Source organism: Hyperolius riggenbachi, chromosome 2 (assembly GCF_040937935.1).
Source record: "Hyperolius riggenbachi isolate aHypRig1 chromosome 2, aHypRig1.pri, whole genome shotgun sequence".
Taxonomy (NCBI): Eukaryota; Metazoa; Chordata; class Amphibia; order Anura; family Hyperoliidae; genus Hyperolius; species Hyperolius riggenbachi.
The window spans coordinates 558,329,153-558,351,882 of NC_090647.1; the positions used below are offsets into that span (position 1 = coordinate 558,329,153).

At 47.0% G+C, this 22,730-nt stretch overlaps 1 protein-coding gene across 9 annotated transcripts in view; it reads left to right on the forward strand.

Moving 5' to 3' along the window:
- Window positions 1–22,730, forward strand: part of BOC (BOC cell adhesion associated, oncogene regulated) — a 194,365-nt gene that overhangs the window by 149,403 nt on the left and 22,232 nt on the right. For all 9 annotated transcript variants that reach the window (XM_068270898.1, XM_068270899.1, XM_068270897.1 and 6 more), the window contains 2 exons: window positions 13,156–13,302; window positions 22,520–22,663. In XM_068270898.1, the coding sequence (XP_068126999.1) occupies window positions 13,156–13,302; window positions 22,520–22,663 (291 nt within the window). The remainder of the gene's footprint in view (window positions 1–13,155; window positions 13,303–22,519; window positions 22,664–22,730) is intronic.

Genomic DNA, 22,730 nt, shown 5'->3' on the forward strand with positions numbered 1-22,730 from the left:
TCTCCATCTCTCCTTCGTGTCTGCAGGAGGCGGGGTCCAGTGGGGGGGGGGGGGGGGAGTTGGGGGGCTCAGCGTCAATGTGACGGATTAACTGGAGAAAATTCCTCCTGGAGACTCAAAATCTCTTTCATTTCCTGAACTTTGTCATCAAATCCAAAACATCGGCCCTTCCCGATATCTCCCACCTCCGCCAGACTGCGGAGAATATAGGAAAAGTTTTATTAAAGGGGGGCTCTGAAGTCCCAAATAATGCCTTGGACAAATTACTGTCTCGCTTGCCTAAAGGGAATGTCCGAGCAAATAATAAAAAAATCTACTTACCTGGGGCTTCCTCCAGCCCCTTGCAGCCAATGTCCCACACCACAGCTCCGCTCTTAGCTGCCGGCCCGGGGTCCCCGCCGGTGCAATAGTTCTGCACCTACGCAGTACACTCCGGACATCGTGGACTTGACCGGCTCACAGAGCTCTGGCATCATAGAGATGGCAGAGGAGGTGGGCTGAGGTGACCAGCAACAGCGGCAATTCCGTGCGGCGTGGCGTCGGCAAACCCCGGTATTTGGTACCAGTGGTCTCCGGTGCTTAAAGGAAACCTAAACTGAGAAGGATGTAGATTTTCCATTTAAAATAATACCAGTTGCCTGACTCTCCTGCTGATCCTGTGTCTCTAATACTTTTAGCCACAGCCCCTCAACAAGCATGCAGATCAGGTGCTCTGACTGAAGTCAGACTACATTAACTGCATGCTTGGTTTCAGGTTTGTGATTCAGACACTACTGCAGCTAAAGAGATCGGCAGTTTAGCCAGGCAACTTGTATTGCCTAAAAGTAAAATAAATATGGAAGCCTCGCTTTAGGTGAATAGAAGGCGCCCAGTGGTGTATACACAGCTATAAAAGGATAGTCCTACCTTGAAGAAGGACTCACTTTAAGTTTCAAAAATAGGAACTTTATTTTTTCACTAGACAATGCGTTTTACTGCTATAAGCTTCTTCCTCGGGTCAATGGTGGTCTGAAAGTGCAGTATGTACCTGTCTCGGGAGCCTATGGCTCATGATAATGTTTCTAGTTAGCTGGGGCAGGAGAGGGGTCCGAAAAGGTGGCAGACGGTCCCCTTAACACCTACTATGCCCCAGGCATCTGCCTAGGGTGCCTTGTGCTGCTCTGCTGTTATCTGGGCACACAGCACTTCAACAACATTGCAGCGATCCTCGATGTAAGGAATACAGACAGTTCATTTCATTTTCTGGCTGCCGCTGGCGGACCCACCCTGCCTTACAGGACTGATTAGCATTTCCAGGTGAGATTCGACTCCCTCGCCCATCTCGTCTTGCCGTTTGGCCCAGACGGGGACATTCCTGTAACGTTAATCAGGCTGTTCCTCTGCGTACAATCGCTGTCTGTTGCCACCGTACCTATCTCAAAGCGGACCTGAACTCAGAACTTAAGCAACAGCATAATAACCTTTAAAGAAAAAGAAAACACATCTTTGTTACAGCTGATACAAATCCTGCAATAAATGTACAGTGTGTCTATTTCCTGCTTTCATGGAAACAGACATAGGGTTAACACCCTGTGTTTACAAATCAGCTGCTCTGTCGAGACAGCCAGCTGACACAGCTGAGAAATCAAATTACACTTGATGAGGGGAATTAGACAGGCTAAGCTCTCTAACTACATACAGGGTGCATTTCTCTTTGTTTTCCTGCTGCCCTGTGCAAGAGTTCAGCTTCACTTTAACTATTTGAGGACCACAGTGTTAAAGTGAACCCGAGGTGAAAATAAACTGATGAGATAAACAATTATATTTATCCTCCTACTCCTAAAAATGACTTTTTAAGACATCCCAGGATTTTATTTTATATTTAAACATTTAGAAAGTCGATTGAATGTTTTGTTGTCTCTGCTCAGTTGCAGTCTATTAAGTGTCCCTAAATGAAAATACATGAATTATATTAACCCTTTCGTTCTCCATCTGCTCTCAGAAATATGTAGAAAATGTATTTTGTTACAAAAAACTTTTATGGCTGTAATTTGCTTATCAGTGATGTTTACTATATTCCTGACAAGCTCCTGACAAGACAGAAGCTGTCATTTCCAGCCTTAAAAATTAACTATTTCAGGCAGCAAAATAAAACAAGTAAAACTCCCTGGTTATTAATATGTTTAGTACTGTATATACACATGTTTATCTCATCATGTCACATGTCACCTCGGGTACACTTTAAGGCCAAGCTGCAGGGCCGCACAACACAGCACACAAGTGATTTCCCCCCCCCTTTTCTCCCCACCAACAGAGCTTTCTGCTGGTGGGGTCTGATCGCTATCCCAATGTTTATTTTTTTTTATATCAATATTTATGTTTGTTTTTCTAATAAAATGTGTCATTTAAAAAAAAAAAAAATTACCCATCCCTCCCTCCATCCCAGAGCCAGCCAATCAGCGTGATCAGCTGTCATAGACTTCAGCCTATGGCAGCCGATCACTGCAGTGTCTCCCAGGGGAACAGCCGTATCACACGTCTGTCACCAGCACAGCGCTGCCGTGGAACGCAGCGCTGTACGAGCTAATTAGACGGGAGGCTGAAGGCGGAGCTCCGCCTACCAAGCGGAGATGTGCGCGCATCAGCATGCTGCTCCTCTGCCTCTGATACTATTAGCCATAGCCCCTGAACAAGCATGCAGCAGATCAGGTGTTTCTGACATTGTCAGACTTGACAAGATTAGCTGCGTGATTGTTTCTGGTGTGATTCAGACACTACTGCAGCCAAATAGGTCAGCAGGGCAGCCAGGCAACTGGTATTGCTTAAAAGGAAATAAATATGGCAGCCTCCGTATACCTCTCACTTCAGCTGTCCTTTAACAAATCTGTCATGGCTGCAAAAAAAAAGTGTTATATGGGTTTAGTACTGTTGGTTTTGCTCTGTTAGGATAGAGTTAACCGGAACAATCAATTTTAATAGCATCTAATAAGACTTGTGTTGCACAAAAGTTTAATTTGAGATTTTTATTTTTTTTGTAAACTAATTTCTGTAATTTTTTCTCTTTTAAGTCCACTATTAATGATAGTATTATTATAATTGTCTCTGCTCTGCTGCTGGCAGCCTCTGAGTACTGACAAGCAGGGTTTGTTCTGGGGTCCCGGAAAGTCAGGGAAATCGTCCGGCGGGGGGATAATTGCAGCAATCAGGGGATCCGCCGCAGACGCAGATACATCATTAGGAACACTGATCTTTTATTACCAGTAAAACGCTAACATTTTTTACAATTAGCCGCCTCCCTGTAATGACCTCAGCAGGTTCATTTTCATTATCCCCCCATTAAAGTAATTTCCTGCCCCCGCCGCGGCGCTCTCGAGACGGCCGCACAACGCTGATTTAGCCCCTCCCCCTGATCGTCTCCTCGGTTGAAGCCTGTTTGCCTTTTGTGAATATACAACTAAATTGCGATGATAGAGAAAGTAGACCAGCTTGTAGAAATGCCACTGTTATAGCAGTGTTTTGAAACTTAATTTATTTAAAGGGAGCGTGAGGTGACAGACACATGAAGGCTGACATACTTATTTCCTTTTAAATAATGCACATTGCCTGGCTGCCCTGCTGATCCTCTGCCTCTAGTGTTTTAAGCCATAAACCCTGAACAAGCATGCAGATGAGATGTCTATGACAAATCTGACAAGATTATCTGTAGGTGGTGCCTGGCTCTTCTACTGACCACATATGCTATTGCTCCGTTGTTATTGCCTGATGAAGTGGGATCAAACGTGCGAAACGCGTTGCATATTTGGAGTTCATAAATAAAATATATTGACTGTCTTTACTACAGTCGTTGTGTGTCTACATGGAGGAGGTAAGTCCACCACTACCTCCTCTATTTACCAAGAATTTGTTTTTTAAGCTCATTTAGCTTCCTTTTATCCTTTCGGCGCCTCTGTTCTCCTGCATAAGATTATGTGTATGCTTGTTTCAGGTGTGTGATGTAGACCCTACTGACCAGAACGATCAGCAGGATGGCCAGGCAACTGCTATTGTTTAAGGCTGCTTTCACAGTGGGACGTTACAGGCGCACGGTAGAGCAGCCTGTAACGCACCCCACCGCACAGCAATGAAAAATCAATGGGCTGCTCACAGTGCCCACGTTGCGTTACAGTGTAACGCTGCGCCATAATATAACATACTGCATGCAGTGCTTTGTAAGCGGCAGAGCCGCGTTAGACTGCTTGCACATGCTCAGTAACGTTGGGGAGGAGCGGAGAGCGGCCAGGCACATGGCTAATTAATATTCACTGCACTCAGTGACGTGCAGTGTTTACTTCCTGGAGCGGCCGCTCTGTGCAGCGATTGGCCGGCGGGACCACGTGATGCCGCATGCGCACAAGAGTACGCATCACGGCATCACGGACGCCAGAGTGAGCTGCACAACGCGGCTCACTCTGACGTCCAAAGCAGGGAGCACCAGGCGTTGCGTTAGGGGCACGTTATGCGACCATAACGTCCCCTAAAACGCAACGTCCTGGTGTGAAACCAGCCTAAAAGGAAATACATATGGCAGCTTCCATAGGTCTCACACCTCGGGTTTCATTCAAAGGAAGCTCGACACACGGAACCTGAAAAATGTATTTCCTTTTAAACAATATCAGTTGCCTGGCAGTCCCGCTGATCCTCCAATACTTTTATTCTATACTTAGATCAGGTGCTCTGACTGAACAATCCTCAGTTGATAGTTTGTGGATAAGGCTTTACAGACAGTCCCCTAGCCGACAGGCTAGCTGTCTGTTCAGTCACTGTGGAGGTCTCGATCATTCGCCCCCGAGGAACTGAGCCTCGATCACTCGGGCCCGCCAGTCCCCGTACGGGCGTACGCACCTATATTCATGAAGATTGATTAGATGTGTCGTACATCTGTGTGGCTGGCTTGAGTACAAGCAGAATGTGTTGCTTATTATCCAGCCTACAGCAATGCGTTTTGTTTTCTTATCATATTGGATAACTCGGTTATCAGGGAATGAGTTTATCCGCGGGGCGGACCACCAGGAGGTGAACTGCCCGTAGCCTGGAAACACGACTCGCCAACAATGAGATGCGATGAGATTAGATCGCCGTGGGGAGTAATATAGGTTGATTAGGACGCCCTGGATGGATGTGAGATTGAGGTACTCCAATTACCGCACATCTGGAAACCACTAGGGCTGCGCCTTTCCCCTCCTGGATCGCGTTCCCGGAGAAGGGGCTGATCGCAACGCACACGGCGGTTTCTGCGAGGGCAAACTCACGATTACAAGGCAGCGAAGAAAAACAGAACAACTTAAATCTTGTCTCCAGGAGCAGATGCATCATCTGAGTCCTACAATGTTACCTTTTTTAACATGAAAGCAGTCTTCCGTAGCTAAATATCACCTTTGGTAAAAACAACTAGGTTGTGTGGACTGAAGCAGCACAGCTGAATGGGATAACAGCAGGCTAGATGGGAGGAGCTGTTGCCTGGCTCAGAAGGGGCAGGGCTCAGACTAAACTCTCTGCTAAGTGTGCAGCTCTGAGAGTCTGAGATGCAGAAATGGGGGAAGGTTAGCATTTGTGACAGAAATTACGTTAAGGATAGTGTTAGAGGACAGATGAAGTGAGAGTGATATGGACTATGTATTTGCTTTTAAACAATACACATTGCCTGGCTGTCCTGCTGATCCTCTGCCTCTCTAAGCCATAGACCCTGAACAAGCATGCAGATCAGATGTTTGACTTTACTTTTACTGCATTAACAGCATGCTTGTTTCAAGTGTGTGATTCAGCCACTACGGATGCATGAAAGATCAGCAGGACTGCCAGGCAACTGGTATTGTTTAAAGGGGATAAATATGGCAGCCTCCAGTTTCCTCTCCCTTCAGTTGTCCTTTAAGGATCGGACAGAGGGGATTAAGATTACTGTCAGATTGTGTAGAAGGTTACAGTCAATACAGGGCACCCAGGCAGAGGTATGAATGGTGGAAGGGGGGGGGGGGGGGGGACAGGATTTTTATGATGTTTTGCCTCAATGGACTGGTCATGTGATTATAGATTGCCTATTGTGGCACTTACCAATTCCAACAAAATAGAACAAGACAAAAAAATCTGCACGTAGCTGACAAAGTACTAATTAACTTTTCAAATTTCAGTTTAATATTTAGAAAAATACCTCCAGCGCCCACTAACTGCAATCAGCAACAGCTGGCTTTGATAGGCTGAATTTATTTTCCTTCCATAGCCAGTGGAAATTTGAACATTAGAATTTTGTTGTTTATGACCAATAAGGAAGTACCCCTTGGGGAGCATGATCTTGTTTTTCAGTATCTGCATGGCACCACCCACCACCCGGAAGTGATACGCTTTGCTTTTCCGACACCCGCCGGAACTGATCATTCACAGATACCCTCTGTTCTGAGCAGAAGGCACTGCAGACTCTGTACAGAGGTACAGAAGGTTATGAGAATAGGTTGACGAAACCCTCACATCGTATTGAGGAATTTTCCCTTCTCATTGAGGAATGTATCTTCTCAATGGAAGCGAAGTCGCCCCATAAGGCGGACAAACATGGCTGAAAACCTGTCAGCTCGGATAAATCAGTTGTCCCCAAGCTTTCTGCCTCCACAAAGACGTGTTTAATTCCCGGCCTGAAAGCCGCCATTGAGGTTTCGTTAGCAGCAAACGGCGGTGCGAAGAAGAAACGCAGAAAGGGCTGCGCTCGCCTGGAATAAACCCCTTTCTTTACAGTTTTCTTTTCTCTCTCTAAAGTCCTTTTCATCTGCTAAGAGTCTCATCTGGGATTGCTTTCCTCCCTCAGACGTGCTATTAAAATAAAAAAGTTTGGAAGCGAAAGATGAGACGTTTGGACGGAGCTGCGTTTTCCCTCCTCGCTTGATTGAAGAAGCAGCGGGTGAAAGTTCCTAAATTCCTGCGCCATGATTAAAGCCCCATTTTTCACTCTCACCCATGTAAGCCGGGTTATTTCTCCTCTTTTCATTACTTTGGAAAGTTTGGAGTGTTGATGGAAAAGTTTATACTGAACTGTCTGCCTGTAAGAACAGTGTTTTTTTTCTGCCGTTTAGTCTCCATTTACTGGTCCGCCCGAGGTAGTCTCTATCCTGCAGAGCTTACAATCTAATGGCTTGCCGGGACATTGTATGAGTGACGGTGCAGAGAATCTCTCCACCCACAACTGTGATCTTTCACCAGGACTTGCAAACATGACTTTTGGTGGCTGTGCAACCTCTTGGTGAACCCTGGTATTGCAATCTGACAACTTTACAGATTTCTTGCTTTTAAAGGGAACTCTGAAATTTCAGTGGGTTGAGCATGTAATGAGAATAACAATTGATGTTAATGCCTGTGGGGAAAAAAATGTGCTGTCCTTCACAAATTGTTATTGGCTAAACTTTTCTAGCCAGTAGAGTGTCAGCTCCTCTGGGGAGGTCCTTGGCAGGGGGGGCAGTAGAGTGTCAGCTCCTCTGGGGAGGTCCTTGGCGTGGGGCAGTAGTGCCAGCTCCTTTGGGGAGGTCCTTGGCATGGGGCAGTAGAGTGTCAGCTCCTCTGGGGAGGTCCGTGGTGTGGCATTCGCCAGTCAGAGCTGTGGAGTATGTCAGAGTGACATAAAAAAGCAGTTTTGGAAGTGACGTGATTGGCTGGCTGTTCTCTATATGGGCCTTTGGAACACAGATGAACTTCATAAAAGAATAACATCTCTGTTGCCAAAACGTAAGTGTTCCAACCACCTGCAAAACATTGACTTTCTTTAAGTAATAACCGTGATTGATTCACCATGAACAGACCTGCAAAACCGATTTCCTTTATGTGAAGTGTGCAGACAGACTCCAGCCTCCTCCACCCCCGTCCTCCTCCACCGCGAGGAAAATAGAGCGTATAGAAGAATCATTTTCCGTCACTCGCAATCGCCATTTCAGGATCCTGCTGAAACTCAGCTAGGCTCAATCTGATGCAGAACTGGACCGAGCACTCCCCGATCCTCTGCAATCCCCTCCCCCCCTCCTTACTTACTGTTTACCTGTTTACAAAGCCCTGTTCATGACTTAATTATCAGAATGCCGTCTCTGTGGAGATATCAGACTCAATGAAAAGTAAATAGAACTGTTGAGAAAAGAAAGAATTTAGAGATGCAAAATACAGAAACAGGAATTCGGGTCACGCAGGAAGAGAGAGGACAGTCCTTGACATTTCAGGATTAATGAAAACAATTCTATTAACCCATAAGCAGCTTAATTATCGGGTTTGCGATAAGTGTGCTGCTTTTGACCTCAGTCGGCAGAACTCGTCGTGCTGTAAATTCTTGGAATGTTTTGATGTCTCTCTACTAGCAGATAAATATAGAACTGAAAGCAGAATTCTTCTGTTATTGTCTCACACTGCCCCCTAGTGACAAGTGGCCACAAATACATATTACAGCAGTACTAATTAGTAGCAAGGAAATGTAACAAATAAGAAATAAAAAACAAAAGTGCTAAATTAAATTGGCCTTGGAGAAGTTGCAAGCCTCTAAATAAATTGGCTGCTAAATAGTAGGCTATCCGCTATCAGCCTAGCCACACGGAAAGCGAGTCTGTCCTTTTGCATCGCTGCGGTTCTGATATTGTAAGAGAGTGTATTGCCGATCCAGCGTCCATTCCGTGTTTGTCGGACAAGTTTTGCTGCCATGCTATACAGTTTTTCCATCGTCTGTTTATTGGTGCATTTCTCCCCTTTCTCCCTGTTGGTGTTGTACTCTGATGGGTTCGGGTTTAATGCGGCCAGCCTGTTTCCAGGAATAATACCACATCACAGCCCCGCGTGTAGACAGTCCTGAGCTGAACCTTGTTTAATAACCGCTTAAACTTCCTCACCATCCCCTCAGCTACCGCCGTGTGGAGAGGTGGGACTGGGCCAACATGCTGCCTGGTGTATCACATGGTGCAGGGCAGGAGAGCATGATGGGACTTGTAGTCACACCACTCCAATTTTTTTGTTTTTGTTTTTTTTTCTACATATTACAGACAGTCCCCTACCTACAAACAATTTGAATTACAACATGTCTGAGATACAAAGTTGTCTCTATGTACAATACTGTTTTTATATATATTTTTTTTTTATTAAATGCTGCAGTATTGTATACACTGTTCTACATAGAAAACAACCAAAAACATAGGTTATACTATGGCCTTTATGCAATTAACTTTTGTCTCCTAGGAGATAAATGTTCATCCTTTCTTTGCAGTAACTTTTAAAGCGGTCCTCTCTGCTGTAGAAAATAAGCAACAGCAAAATGACCTCTAAAAAAAACATTTCTTTGTTACTGCTTACAGAACTCCTGCAATAAATCTGCAGTGTGTCTACTTCCTGCTTTCATGGAAGACATAGGGTTACCATCCTGTGTTTACAAATTAGTTGTGTCTGTCGAGGCTGCCGAGATTTCAGGGTGTTTTAGAGATGTTTGAGTATTTTTCTTGCTTGCTGGCTGTTTAAAGGGCATTTTATTGACAAGGTGTGAAAATTTCTCCTGGGAGAAAATGCAGGAGAAAAACTGAATTACACAGGGACCTATATAAATCAGATGTCACCATGTGTAACAAAGGGCTCAACTTACAGACAAGTGTGACTTGCAAACAATCTCCCAGAAAGGAACCTGTTCTGCAGTCATAAAGTGCAGATGTATAAATAGTTTAACCTCTTGAGGACTGCAGGGCTAAACCCCCTAGTGACCAGGCCATTTTTAGTAAAATAGGCCACTACAGCTTTAAGGCCAAGCTGCAGGGCCGCATAACATAGCACACGAGTGATTCCCCCCCCCCCTTTTCTCCCCACCGACAGAGCTCTCTGTTGGTGGGGTCTGATCACTCCCCCCATGTTGTTGTTTTGTTTTTTTTTAATAAATGTTATCGTTTGTGTTTTTTTTATTTTTTTTTTATTTTTATAGAAAACCCTGTTTCTTTAATTGTATTCCCTCCCTCCCTCCCTCACTACAGCCAGCCAATTACGGCGATCGGCTGTCATAGGCTTCTGCCTATGAGAGCCGATCGCTCTCTTGTTCCCCAGGGGGGCAGCCGTGTGACACGGCTGTCCCCAGTACAGAGCTGCTGCCGATCGCAGCGCTGTACATGCAAATAGACGGCGATCACGCAGTCCCGCTCGGAGACTGAAGGCGGGGTGGAGCTCCGCCCCCCAAGCAGGAGATGCGCGTGCGCGCGATCTCCTGCACTAGCTGGCCCCAGAACTTTACGTCAATCGGCGTTAGACGGTCCTGGGGCTGCCGCTGCGCCCACGCCCATCAGCGTGACGCGGTCGGCAAGAGGTTAAAAAAAATTATTTAACTAAAGTCATTTTTTTATTTTAGTCTTTTTGTCGCAACAAAGAGGCCTCTACGGTGTTCTGATGAAACAAGAGTTCAGTTTGAACTAAGGAACATGCTTGGAAAATTGGCAAAATATCCAAAAGACAAAAAAAAAAACTTGTACAAAAAGCATATGTAAAAGAGAAACCGAGAGCCCAATATAGTGTAGTAGGTATTAAAATTGGTTGAATGAAAGAGTACAATTTTATACTCACAAGGCAGGGTTACCTCCAGACAACCACTGTATAGGCAGGTGGGGAGATTGTCCTGTCCTCACTCAGGAATAAGAAGTCGCTCTCTGTAGAAGTAGAAAGCACGGGGTATCCCCCTCCACCAGGGGTGGATATATATATATATATATATGACGAAAAGTAGCACAGAGGCGCCAAAAGTATAAAAACAGTTGTTAAAAACTTTAAAAATGCTTAGGAAGCAGTGGTGGACTTACCTCCTGCATGCAGACTCAAGAGACTCTCATTCAAAAATATAAAGTGTTTATTTGGTATACTCCAGGGGGTTCGCAACGCGTTTCACAGGCTTATACCTGCTTCCTCAGGCAATAGACAATAGGAGCACACAACAGCAAAAGTCACTGAGGCGCCAGGTGTGTCCATTTGCTGTTGTATGCTCTGATTGTCTTGCCTGAGGAAGCAGGTATAAGCCTGTGAAACAATCAAGAAGAAATGGAGCGCACCATAGTGCATTAGTCATAAAAGGTAATTTATTAAAAATATAAAAGTTATACTCACAAACACAAGTTGTGTAAACGCTTGTCAGCGGACAGCCAACCGCTTATCTCAACAGAGGAGGATGTCGCGCTGTGCCCAGCAGTGCGAGTCCCGATCGTCTGGGCACCGTCTCGCTGTGAGGTGGGCGTGGCTGGTGTTCAGCGGGCGTGTGACGTCATGACGCGTTTCGGCGCTCTGCGCCTTCGTCAGATTCTTCTTGATTGTTTTGCCAAGTTACCCTACCACGGAGCGTCGCAGTGCACGACACCATAAGAGGAGTTCATCTCTGATTGGTCACCTAGGAACAGGAGCGCAAGATTCCTCTCTTTGTGTTTGTATAAGCCTGTGAAACGTGTTGCGAACCCCCTGGAGTATACCAAATAAACACTTTATATTTTTGAATAAGACAGTCTCTTGAGTCTGCTTGCAGGAGGTAAGTCCACCACTGCCTCCTAAGCATTTTTAAAGTTTTTAACAACTGTTTTTATACTTTTGGCGCCTCTGTGCTACTTTTCGTCTTGTACAAAAAGCAGAATTTCATTTTAATTACCACAAATTGCACGTCCCCGTTCTGTGTGACTCACTTACAAACTATGAATTAAAAAAAACAACAGCGTAATAATGACTTTAATAACTCTCAATTTTTTCCATCATTTACCCACGATTGGCGGTCGGCGCTGCCAGGAGCCCCCCTAATAAATTGGTTGCAGCTTACGTTAGGATAAAGTAAATAAAAGGAAAAGGGGACTTGTGACTGAGTACATGTTCATTTCATCTCCTTTTTATAAAAAGAGCTTTTGATTTATTTTTTTTCTCCTCTTTAGCGTAATGAGAAGCAGAAATAGTTTTTACATCTCTCAGGTCATGGAGCAATGTGTGTCTGGAGCGAACGTTCCACCAGGGAACGCAGCCCGGCGCGCCTGCCAGGAATCGCTGCGAATCTGCACTCTCTCTCTCTCTCCGCCTTTGGCCCAGGCCTCCAAAACTTCTGAAGCCAGAGACAGGACTTGGCCTGCCAGGGAAGGAGGGAAGGGGGAGCAGTGACGGGAAAAAGGGGAGACTGTGATTTCGGGTCCGGGGCCAGTAATGACAGAAAAAATGAGTGTGAGATGCAGTGAGGCCTCCACAGGGGCGGCAGGAGCAGCAACAGGCCCGTGATTGATGGAGGCTGGCTTGGAATGCGAACGCCGGAGCTAGCAGAAAAACAGCTCCTAATGGATTTCTCAAAAGTACCAGCATGCAGGCTGGGGCCAGGTGTCAAATCACAAAACCAGATCTATCTTAACTTGATTTTTCCATTCGAGCGTACAAGGGGGCCTTCCTCGCGGATTTAACTGCCTCGGCGCCGTCAGCTTGGGCGCAGGAACGTCTACAGGGGTTCGACGGTTGTAAAATGTGACTGTTTAAACTTTTTCTTTTAGAATAACAGTGTAAAAGATTTTGGCTCCGAGACAACCTAATATGAAATGGAAGGGGCCTTCCCTGACGCCGCAATGGGCACATTACCCAAGGTACAGCAGAGGTGCGGCGTATTGTGCCAAGTCTCCAATTCGCATTGTGTGTGTGTGATGCCAGTGCACAGCTGTGTGCATTTTTTATGGGCATTGGAGGTACACTGCGTTTCCACTGCGATGCCGAATTTTCTTGTCCTTTTTAATGTCCACGTTTTTAACAAAGGCGAGAAAACACCCCAGTGAAGTGAAACCGCTTGCCTATTGTGATGAGTACCTCTGGAATTCCGTTATGTTAGCGGCATAATAAAGCCAGCTGCGAATGTCCAGAGGTACTGCCTCTGCCTATAAAGCATGAAGTTATGATTTCAACTTCCCGGGTCAGTGATCTCTTTAGGATCACCATATACCGTATTTATGAATAAGCCTGATAGTATGACTTGTTTAAATTCTCCCCTGTATTCCTCTGGCGGTGTTTAGGGCGGGTATAAAACTTGTACCCTCCGTCAAGAGGTATTTGGGGTCCCACCGCTTCGGATGTCGGTGTCTGTACCTAAACCGATTCTAAGTGTGATCACGCCGGCATCCTTTGTCTGTGAAATATAGAAATGTAACTGATCCTGTCTCCCAACAGATCTGCAAGACTTCAAATCAGACACACAGCACGTGATCGAGGTGGATGAAGGGAACACGGCAGTGATCGCGTGCAACCTGCCCGAGAGCCACCCTAAAGCCCAAGTGCGCTACAGCGTCAAGCAAGAGTGGCTGGAGGCATCCAGAGGTGAGATTATGTTCCCCTGTGTCAGGGAGAGCCCCGGCATGTGTATAAATGTATATCAGTGTTTAAAGCAAACCTGGAGTGAAAATAAAAAGTCAAAATAACCATACACAGGTCATACTTACCTCCTGTGTAGTCTACTCCTCAACCACTTCCTCCTCTGCTGCCTCCTGCTTGTCCACTGTGATCAGTGGTATTCTCTGTCCTCCATTTTGAAAATGGCCATTACCCCACAACAGCTTCCTGGTCAGCACACTGTTAAGCCCCCTGGCGGTATGATTATTTCCGGATTGTAGGGTCTTTTAAAAAATGCTTCAGACTCTAAAATCAGGGAAAAAATCATGCCGCCAGAATGCCTGCAGCAGCCGCTGTTCTCTCCTCCCTGGGCTCCAGTGCTGCAATTTTACGTCCATTCTCCATGTGGCGGTGTAACTCTGTGGTGAGATCAGTGACGGCGATCTCACCAGAGTGATTCAGAGCCTCCGAGGACAGGAAGGAGAACGTCTACCGATGTCTGGATCCCCCGGGAGGTGAGTAAAAATGCCCGCTGCGCGCTATACTCTGCATAGAGCTCTCAGTGGCTAGCCTGAGCGTAGCTCAGGATTACCGCTAGGGAGGTTAAACTGTAATATTGCCCACTTGATTAGCACCTAGTCAGCACGCTGTAATATCACCCACTTCAGCCATAGAGAAACATGGACATTACCTTGCACATCAGTTGTCTTTTCAGTTATAACTGACAGCAACTGATATATAACTGACAAACTGATATTTCAGTTCTGACAAAATCTTGTCAAAACTAGGAGTCGTTGATAGAAGAAAATAGTAAGCTTCTGAGAGGAACTGACAGCAAGGTAAGTATGTCACATTAATTTGCAGGTACATCACGTGTTTATTTTAAATCATTTTACTCGTTTCAGGTTCCCTTTAAAGATAACACTACTGTCCTTGCAGTTGTAGATCAGCCAGCCTCTTTCCCTAGTCCTCTTCAGACACATTCACCTTGCATGAGTTGACCAGCTGGCTTAACCGAAGAGAATTCTTATTTTTAAAGAAAAGTAGACTTTGACTTTTATCAAGAGGTTTTGAATCAGGATGATACCATTAACATTTACATTATATTTACTGCTTGCTTTTACTGATGGCCAACACGGTACAATTCTCAACCGCACATCATATAATATTTATATTTCTTTTCAATTCAAGAATTAAAATCTATTTTTCTGATTGTAACATTTGAACAATCTGACCAATGTGCCACACACGTGTTCAATTTTTCCCCAATTGTGAAAATAAATGGTTGAAAACTCCCGCATTCAATTTTCATAAAGATTAATCAGAAAATTCTGCTACTCCCTATCGACTAAAGATGGCCACAACAATCCAATTTCTAGCGAAAAATCATTTGAGCAATCAGACATTCTGATCTGATTTTTTGTAAATAATCTCCATTGATGGGCACAATCGGTTACAAACGATTTAAAAATAATCGTCCGATTGGATCTTGGTCAAACCAAAATTTGAATTGATTTTTTTTGTCGGTTGTGATAGATAAGAAGCAAAGATTGGTTCGTTGATGGTGTAGTGAACGATTTTTCTTCCAATCAGGATTATCCAATCGCTTAAATGATTTTTCGCTAGAAATTGGATCGTTAGTGGCCACCTTTATATCAAAGAAGAAAAAAACAATCATGAAATTTTATCCGTTTCCTTGAACGAATAAGAAAGAAAGCTCGATTTTTCTGTACAATTTATCATTTTATTGAATTGCTGTAAAATTGGATCATTTTATTGTATTGCGTGTGCCGCCACCTTAATGCTATGCACAATGCAATTTTCTGACAGATTTACTGTCAGATTAATTATTTCAAACAAGTCCGATCTGGTTTCTGATTGATCTTCTGATCGATTTTCCATAGAAGTGAACGGAAAATCAATTGGAAAAACGATCGAAAATTAAAACAGACATGTTGGAAACAATCTGACAGTAAATTTGCATGGTGTGTACCTAACATTGGGTGGAGATTTTTCCATTGGCCTGCACTTGGCTCTCACGCAGCCCTCCTGTCGGCTGTTCAGTTTTGGTGAGTATCAGTGACGCAGCCCCCCCCCCCATACATCACATGTCGTGTCGGTGGGGGGGAGGCCGTATTACTCAGCTCAGCGCAGTCCTGGCGTTTCGCCCGCTGACTGTTGCGTTTGGTCCCAGGAGGTGAGCACACGCCCATCCTCCATCACAGACAAGCCCAGAGCTGCCTCGGCTGCAGGGCTGACAGTCCTGGCTGATGTGCAAAGTCAAAATATCCGCATAATGGAGAGGAGAGTGTCTCGCGGGTGACTGAGCAGAGAGACGCCTCAGGGCCTCACATCATCGCTGTCTTCCATCTTGTTCTGCTCCGCTGATATACCCTAATGCAGCTCCCCCCTCCTCCCCTGAAGACACGACACTTAACCCTTCCGCTGCCAGAAGCGCAGCCCTTTCCAGGTGTTATCAATCTAGGCTGGAAAATACAAGTGGGTTTTTAAAACCTCTGTCAGCTGTTAGAAGGTAGTGGTCTGCTATTAGGTGGGTCGTATTAGAACATCTCCAGAGACGTCTGCTTTTTTGTTTACCTCCACCGGTGAAATTCTGATCTCCAATTTATAATAAAAAGTCAGAGAAAGTTTAGTTACTTTGGCATGAAGGGGTATTAAAGAGGCCCTGTAGTGACATAGAAGGATGCGGCACATTATTCGGGATACGCACTTTTATGGTTATTTTTATGGTTTCAGCAGCAGAGAGAGAGAGCTTCAGATAAGGTTTTACTGCAGGAAAGTTCAAAGGGTCATTATTTCTGATTTTTTTTTTTTATAGCTTAAAGAACAACTGTAGTGAGACGTATATGGAGGCTGCCATGTTTATTTCCTTTTAAGCAATACCAGTTGCCTGGCAGCCCTGCTAATCCTCTGCCTCTAATACTATTAGCCATAGCCCCTGAACAAGCATGCAGCAGATCAGGTGCTTCTGGCATTATTGTCATATCTGGCAAGATTAGCTGCATGCTTGTTTCTGATGTGATTCAGACACTATTGTAGCCAAATAGATCAGCAGGACAACCAGGCAACTGGTATTGTTTAAAAGGAAATGCATATGACCGCCTCCATATCACTCTCTCTTTAGTTGTCCTTTGAAAGAAAGAGTGTGGCTTTAAAACTGCAACTGTGACAGAATGATGCAAATTTATAAAAAAAAAGTTATATAACATAATAAAAACTAGGCTCTTTTCTTTGCTCCTAATGTTCTATCCATTATCCGTACTACACGTACAATTCGTGATATCATAATTTATTTATTTTTTATAAGTTCAGGTTTGCTTTAAGTCAGTGTTGTGTAATATGTTGGAGCTTTATAAATGCAATAAATAAATTTAGTATGTGAATTTAGGAGTTGTGTGTTTACAAATGTCCAAGTTTTACACAAAAAAAACCCCTGAAGAACTGATTTACGGCAGTGAATATTGAGTAAAATATTCAGCATTCTCTGAGCAGGCCTGATTTTCTGAACAGATCTGTTTTGTGCTGTGTAATTAGCAGGAATTATGCCTTGAGCCAAAGTTCTCTCCGATGTCCACCCTTTCCTGTAACTCTATAGTCCTTAATTTGAAGGCGTTGAGGAGCGAGGGGGATCGGGTGGTCCGCAGGGGGATGTGGAACCTGATCCCTCATCACCTGTGCAGGGAAACGCCGGGGATTGTGGGCCGGGGCAGGAGCGAGAGGTTAGGGTGTCTCTGCTGAGATTAGTGAGGAGAAACGCCGGGGATTGTGGGCTGGGACTGGAGTGAGAGATTAGGGTGTCTCCGCTGGGATTAGTGAGGAGAAACTCCGGGGATTGTGGGTAGGGGCAGGAGCGAGAGGTTAGGGTGTCTCTGCTGGGATTAGTGTGAGGAGAAACTCCGGGGATTGTGGGCCGGGGCAGGAGTGAGAGGTTAGGGTGTCTCTGCTGAGATTAGCGAGGAGAAACGCCGGGGATTGTGGGCCGGGGCAGGAGTGAGAGGTTAGGGTGTCTCTGCTGGGATTAGTGTAAGGAGAAACGCCGGGGATTGTGGGCCGGGGCAGGAGTGAGAGGTCAGGGTGTCTCTGCTGGGATTAGTGAGGAGAAACGCCGGGGATTGTGGGCCGGGGCAGGAGTGAGAGGTCAGGGTGTCTCTGCTGGGATTAGTGAGGAGAAACGCCGGGGATTGTGGGCCGGGGCAGGAGTGAGAGGTTAGGGTGTCTCTGCTGGGATTAGTGAGGAGAAACGCCGGGGATTGTGGGCCGGGGCAGGAGTGAGAGGTTAGTGTCTCTGCTGGGATTAGTGTGGAGAAACGCCGGGGATTGTGGGCCGGGGCAGGAGCGAGAGGTTAGGGTGTCTCTGGTGGGATTAGTGAGGAGAAACGCCGGAGATTGTGGGCCGGGGCAGGAGTGAGAGGTTGGGGTGTCTCTGCTGGGATTAGTGTGGAGAAACGCCGGGGATTGTGGGCCGGGGCAGGAGAGAGAGGTTAGTGTCTCTGCTGGGATTAGTGTGGAGAAACGCTGGGGATTGTGGGCCGGGGCTGGAGTGAGAGGTTAGGGTGTCTCTGCTGGGATTAGTGTGGAGAAACGCTGGGGATTGTGGGCCGGGGCAGGAGCGAGAGGTTAGGGTGTCTCTGCTGGGATTAGTGAGGAGAAACGCTGGGGATTGTGGGCCGGGGCTGGAGCGAGAGGTCAGAGTGTCTCTGCTGGGATTAGTGTGGAGAAACGCCGGGGATTGTGGCCCGGGGCAGGAGTGAGAGGTTGGGGTGTCTCTGCTGGGATTAGTGTGTGGAGAAATGCCGGGGATTGTGGGCTGGGGCAGGAGCGAGAGGTCAGAGTGTCTCTGCTGGGATTAGTGTGAGGAGAAACGCTGGGAATTGTGGGCCGGGGCTGGAGAGAGAGGTCAGAGTGTCTCTGCTGGGATTAGTGTGAGGAGAAACGCTGGGGATTGTGGGCCGGGGCAGGAGCCAGAGGTCAGAGTGTCTCTGCTGGGATTAGTGTGAGGAGAAACGCCGGGGATTGTGGGCCGGGGCAGGAATGAGAGGTTAGGGTGTCTCTGCTGGGATTAGTGAGGAGAAACGCCGGGGATTGTGGGCCGGGGCAGGAGTGAGAGGTTAGGGTGTCTCTGCTGGGATTAGTGTGAGGAGAAATGCCGGGGATTGTGGGCCGGGGCAGGAGCGAGAGGTTAAGATGTCTCTGCTGGGATTAGTGAGGAGAAACGCTGGGGATTGTGGGCTGGGGCAGGAGCGAGAGGTTAGGATGTCTCTGCTGGGATTAGTGAGGAGAAACGCTGGGGATTGTGGGCCGGGGCAGGAGCGAGAGGTTAGGATGTCTCTGCAGGGATTAGTGAGGAGAAACGCCGGGGATTGTGGGCCGGGGCAGGAGCGAGAGGCCAGAGTGTCTCTGATGGGATTAGTGTAAAGAAACGCCGGGGATTGTGGGCCGGGGCAGGAGCGAGAGGTTAGGGTGTCTCTGCTGGGATTAGTGTAAGGAGAAACGCCGGGGATTGTGGGCCGGGGCAGGAGCGAGAGGTTAGGGTGTCTCTGCTGGGATTAGTGTGAAGAGAAACGCTGGGGTTTGTGGGCCGGGGCTGGAGAGAGAGGTTAGGGCGTCTCTGCTGGGATTAGTGAGGAGAAACGCTGGGGATTGTGGGCTGGGGCAGGAGTGAGAGGTTAGGGCGTCTCTGCTGGGATTAGTGAGGAGAAACGCCGGGGATTGTGGGCCGGGGCAGGAGAGAGAGGTTAGGGCGTCTCTGCTGGGATTATTGTGGAGAAACGCCGGGGATTGTGGGCCGGGGCAGGAGCGAGAGGTTAGGGTGTCTCTGCTGGGATTAGTGTGGAGAAACGCTGGGGATTGTGGGCCGGGGCAGGAGCGAGAGGTTAGGGTGTCTCTGCTGGGATTAGTGAGGAGAAACGCTGGGGATTGTGGGCCGGGGCAGGAGTGAGAGGTTAGGGTGTCTCTGCTGGGATTAGTGAGGAGAAACGCCGGGGATTGTGGGCCGGGGCAGGAGAGAGAGGTTAGGGTGTCTCTGCTGGGATTATTGTGGAGAAACACCGGGGATTGTGGGCCGGGGCAGGAGCGAGAGGTTAGGGTGTCTCTGCTGGGATTAGTGTGGAGAAACGCTGGGGATTGTGGGCCGGGGCAGGAGTGAGAGGTTAGGGTGTCTCTGCTGGGATTACTGAGGAGAAGCGCCGGGGATTGTGGGCCGGGGCAGGAGCGAGAGGTTAGGGTGTCTCTGCTGGGATTAGTGAGGAGAAACGCTGGGGATTGTGGGCCGGGGCAGGAGTGAGAGGTTAGGGTGTCTCTGCTGGGATTAGTGTAAGGAGAAACGCCGAGGATTGTGGGCCGGGGCAGGAGCAAGAGGTTAGGGTGTCTCTGCTGGGATTAGTGTGGAGAAACGCCGGGGATTGTGGGCCGGGGCAGGAGTGAGAGGTTAGGGTGTCTCTGCTGGGATTACTGAGGAGAAACGCCGGGGATTGTGGGCCGGGGCAGGAGCGAGAGGTTAGGGTGTCTCTGCTGGGATTAGTGTGAGGGGAAACGCCGGGGATTGTGGGCCGGGGCAGGAGAGAGAGGTTAGGGTGTCTCTGCTGGGATTAGTGAGGAGAAACGCCGGGGATTGTGGGCCGGGGCAGGAGTGAGAGGTTAGGGTGTCTCTGGTGGGATTAGTGAGGAGAAACGCCGGGGATTGTGGGCCGGGGCTGGAGTGAGAGGTTGGGGTGTCTCTGCTGGGATTAGTGTGGAGAAACGCTGGGGATTGTGGGCCGGGGCAGGAGTGAGAGGTTAGGGTGTCTCTGGTGGGATTAGTGAGGAGAAACGCCGGGGATTGTGTGCCGGGGCAGGAGAGAGAGGTTAGGGTGTCTCTGCTGGGATTAGTGAGGAATTTCTCAGCTCTCGGAATAATCAGCTCTGTCCCTCCAGCTGCCAGCTCTCATTATCTTCTTGTGTAGCAGCCAATGTCAAATAAAAAATTAGGAACTAATCCCCGGGCCCGGCGCAGGCGATGGGATCTTTACCTGCTGTCACTTTGAGTTGATGCCTTAGGGAGGGAAGGAAGAAACTTTGGCAAGAAATGAGGAGAGGAATGGGGCTGATAGCCAGAAGGGCCCGGAGGCGGATGCGTCACGGAGATCAGGAGTCCTGGGCCCGCCGCTTTCATTGTTACGCCATGAGCTGTTCTCTTACTACATAGCGGGGGCTGGAGATCGCTGGAGTGTGACTGGATGGGCCACAACAACTATTCTTAAAAATAAAAAAAAAGTTATGTACAGTCCCATCCCTTAAAAGAGCTCATCTTGTTACTTTGTTCTTACTGTAAGGGTTAAGAATTCAGGCATGCAAATCATTTGAATCAGAGTATAGCGTAATGCTTGGTACACTCCATGCAATTTTCCCATCTGATTGGTGGGAACTGCTGTCATTCCATAATTTCTAGCATGTCCCTCTGCTTCCGATCGAGAAAGGGATCGATTTTGAGATGAGTACTGCACAAAATGGATCACTTTCTCGTCAGGAAGCTGATTAAATATGCTGGAAATGATCGATGAATGGCAAATTTCCCGTCGAGCTGAATTTTTAAATGAGTGGGTGGTGGTGGGAGATTTAAAAAAGGGTAGAAATGGGAGTTATCTGAAGACATAACAACCAAAGTTGTTCGGGTAATACCCTTAATCACTTGCCGACCGCGTCACGCCGATGGGCGTGGCCACTGCAGCAGCCCCAGGACTGATTAACGCTGATCGGCGTAAGGTCCTTGGGGCGTGGATTGTGGGCGATCGCGTGCGGCTATGCGCGCATTACCGCTCTGATGGCGGAGCTCTGCTCTGCCTTCAGTCTCCCAGCGGCAATCGCTGCCTATGACAGCTGATCACACTGATTGGCTGGCGGGGGGAGGGAGGGGCCACTACAAAAAAAAATAGGTATATTTATTTAAAGAATAATCAAATAGTTATAAAAAAAATAAACATCTGGGGAGAAATCAGACCCCACCAACAGAAAGCTTTGTTAGTGGGGAAAGGGGGAGGGGGGAATCACTTGTGTGCTGCGTTGGACGGCCCTGCAGCGAAGCCTCAAAGCTGCAGTGGCCTGTTAAGTGAAAAATGGCCTGGTCTTTAGGGGGTTTAACATTGCAGTCCTCAAGAGGTTAATGACTAATTGTACAAGAGTTCCTTGCACGCTTTAGAAACGTAAGTTTCTTCTTCAGGCGTGTTACAGAACTGCATCATGTCTGAAGAAGAAACTTTAAATTTTGAAAGCAGGCAAGGAAATCTTGTACAGTTAGTCATTTAAGGTGTTACCTAAACAACTTTTGTTATGTCTTCAGATTCTCTCAGCGACTAACACTGGACTGCATACAGGTGAGAGCTGTAAAACATTAAAAGGTTGTGTCGTTCAGCTTAGACAATTAAACTGATGTTTTTAGCTTTTAAACACAGAAAAACCCTACGAGGTTTATGGAAAGTCCTATTTAGGAGTACGACTATCAATACAATTGTTTGTTTCGGCAGTTTATTCTTTGCTTTTAAGTCCTAGTTAGGCCCCCATTTTTAAATGGATGTGATAGCAAATTTGCATTAAGGGCTGATTTAAACGCGGCGGTTGCAGCGTTCGTCATTCTAGCACGGTTTGTTTGATTTTTAAATGACAGTACCGGCTTTTCCCATTATTTGTGTAAACGCAGCGGTAGATCCCAATGTATCGTTTTGTCCTGGACATTACATTTAGCGTCCAGTATAGGATACGTTTGCTGCTTCTGTTTCCCCCTAGGGGAGTTAAAACGCGACACGATGGCGAAATGCCGCTACCCGATGCTAAAAGCTTCTTTGCTCGTTTGCAGAAAAGCTTCCAGCTTTGCCAGAATGGGACGCCGCCAAAGGCCCATGTGAACCGACCCAGAGATGTCTGTATGGCTGATACTGTATTGAAACCCTCCCCCAATGTGATGTCATGACCATGGTCCTGACAGTTTCCTTTCTGTGAACCTGGTTGCATTGGGGGAAAAACAGCATTTTTTTCCAACTGCCAAGCAAGCAACATCTCCCTCAGAATGTAAATCAGGAAGAGGAAAGATTTAATAATAGGAATAAACACTGACTTAAATATTATGTAAATTAATATTGTAAAAAAATAAGCAATTTTATTAATGTTATCTTCACTACACTTCCTCTTTAACCCTTCCTTTTTGTCCACACAGATAATTATCTGATCATGCCCTCTGGGAACCTTCAAATCGTCAATGCCACGCAGGAGGATGAGGGCACCTATCAGTGTGCGGCTTACAACCCCGTCACGCAGGAAGTGAAGACTTCTGTGGCCAGCGACCGCCTCCGCATACGACGTAAGTCTGCCTGAATCCTAGAGGAACCTGCGATGTACTGTGGGGGAGAGATTCACTGGGAAGGGTG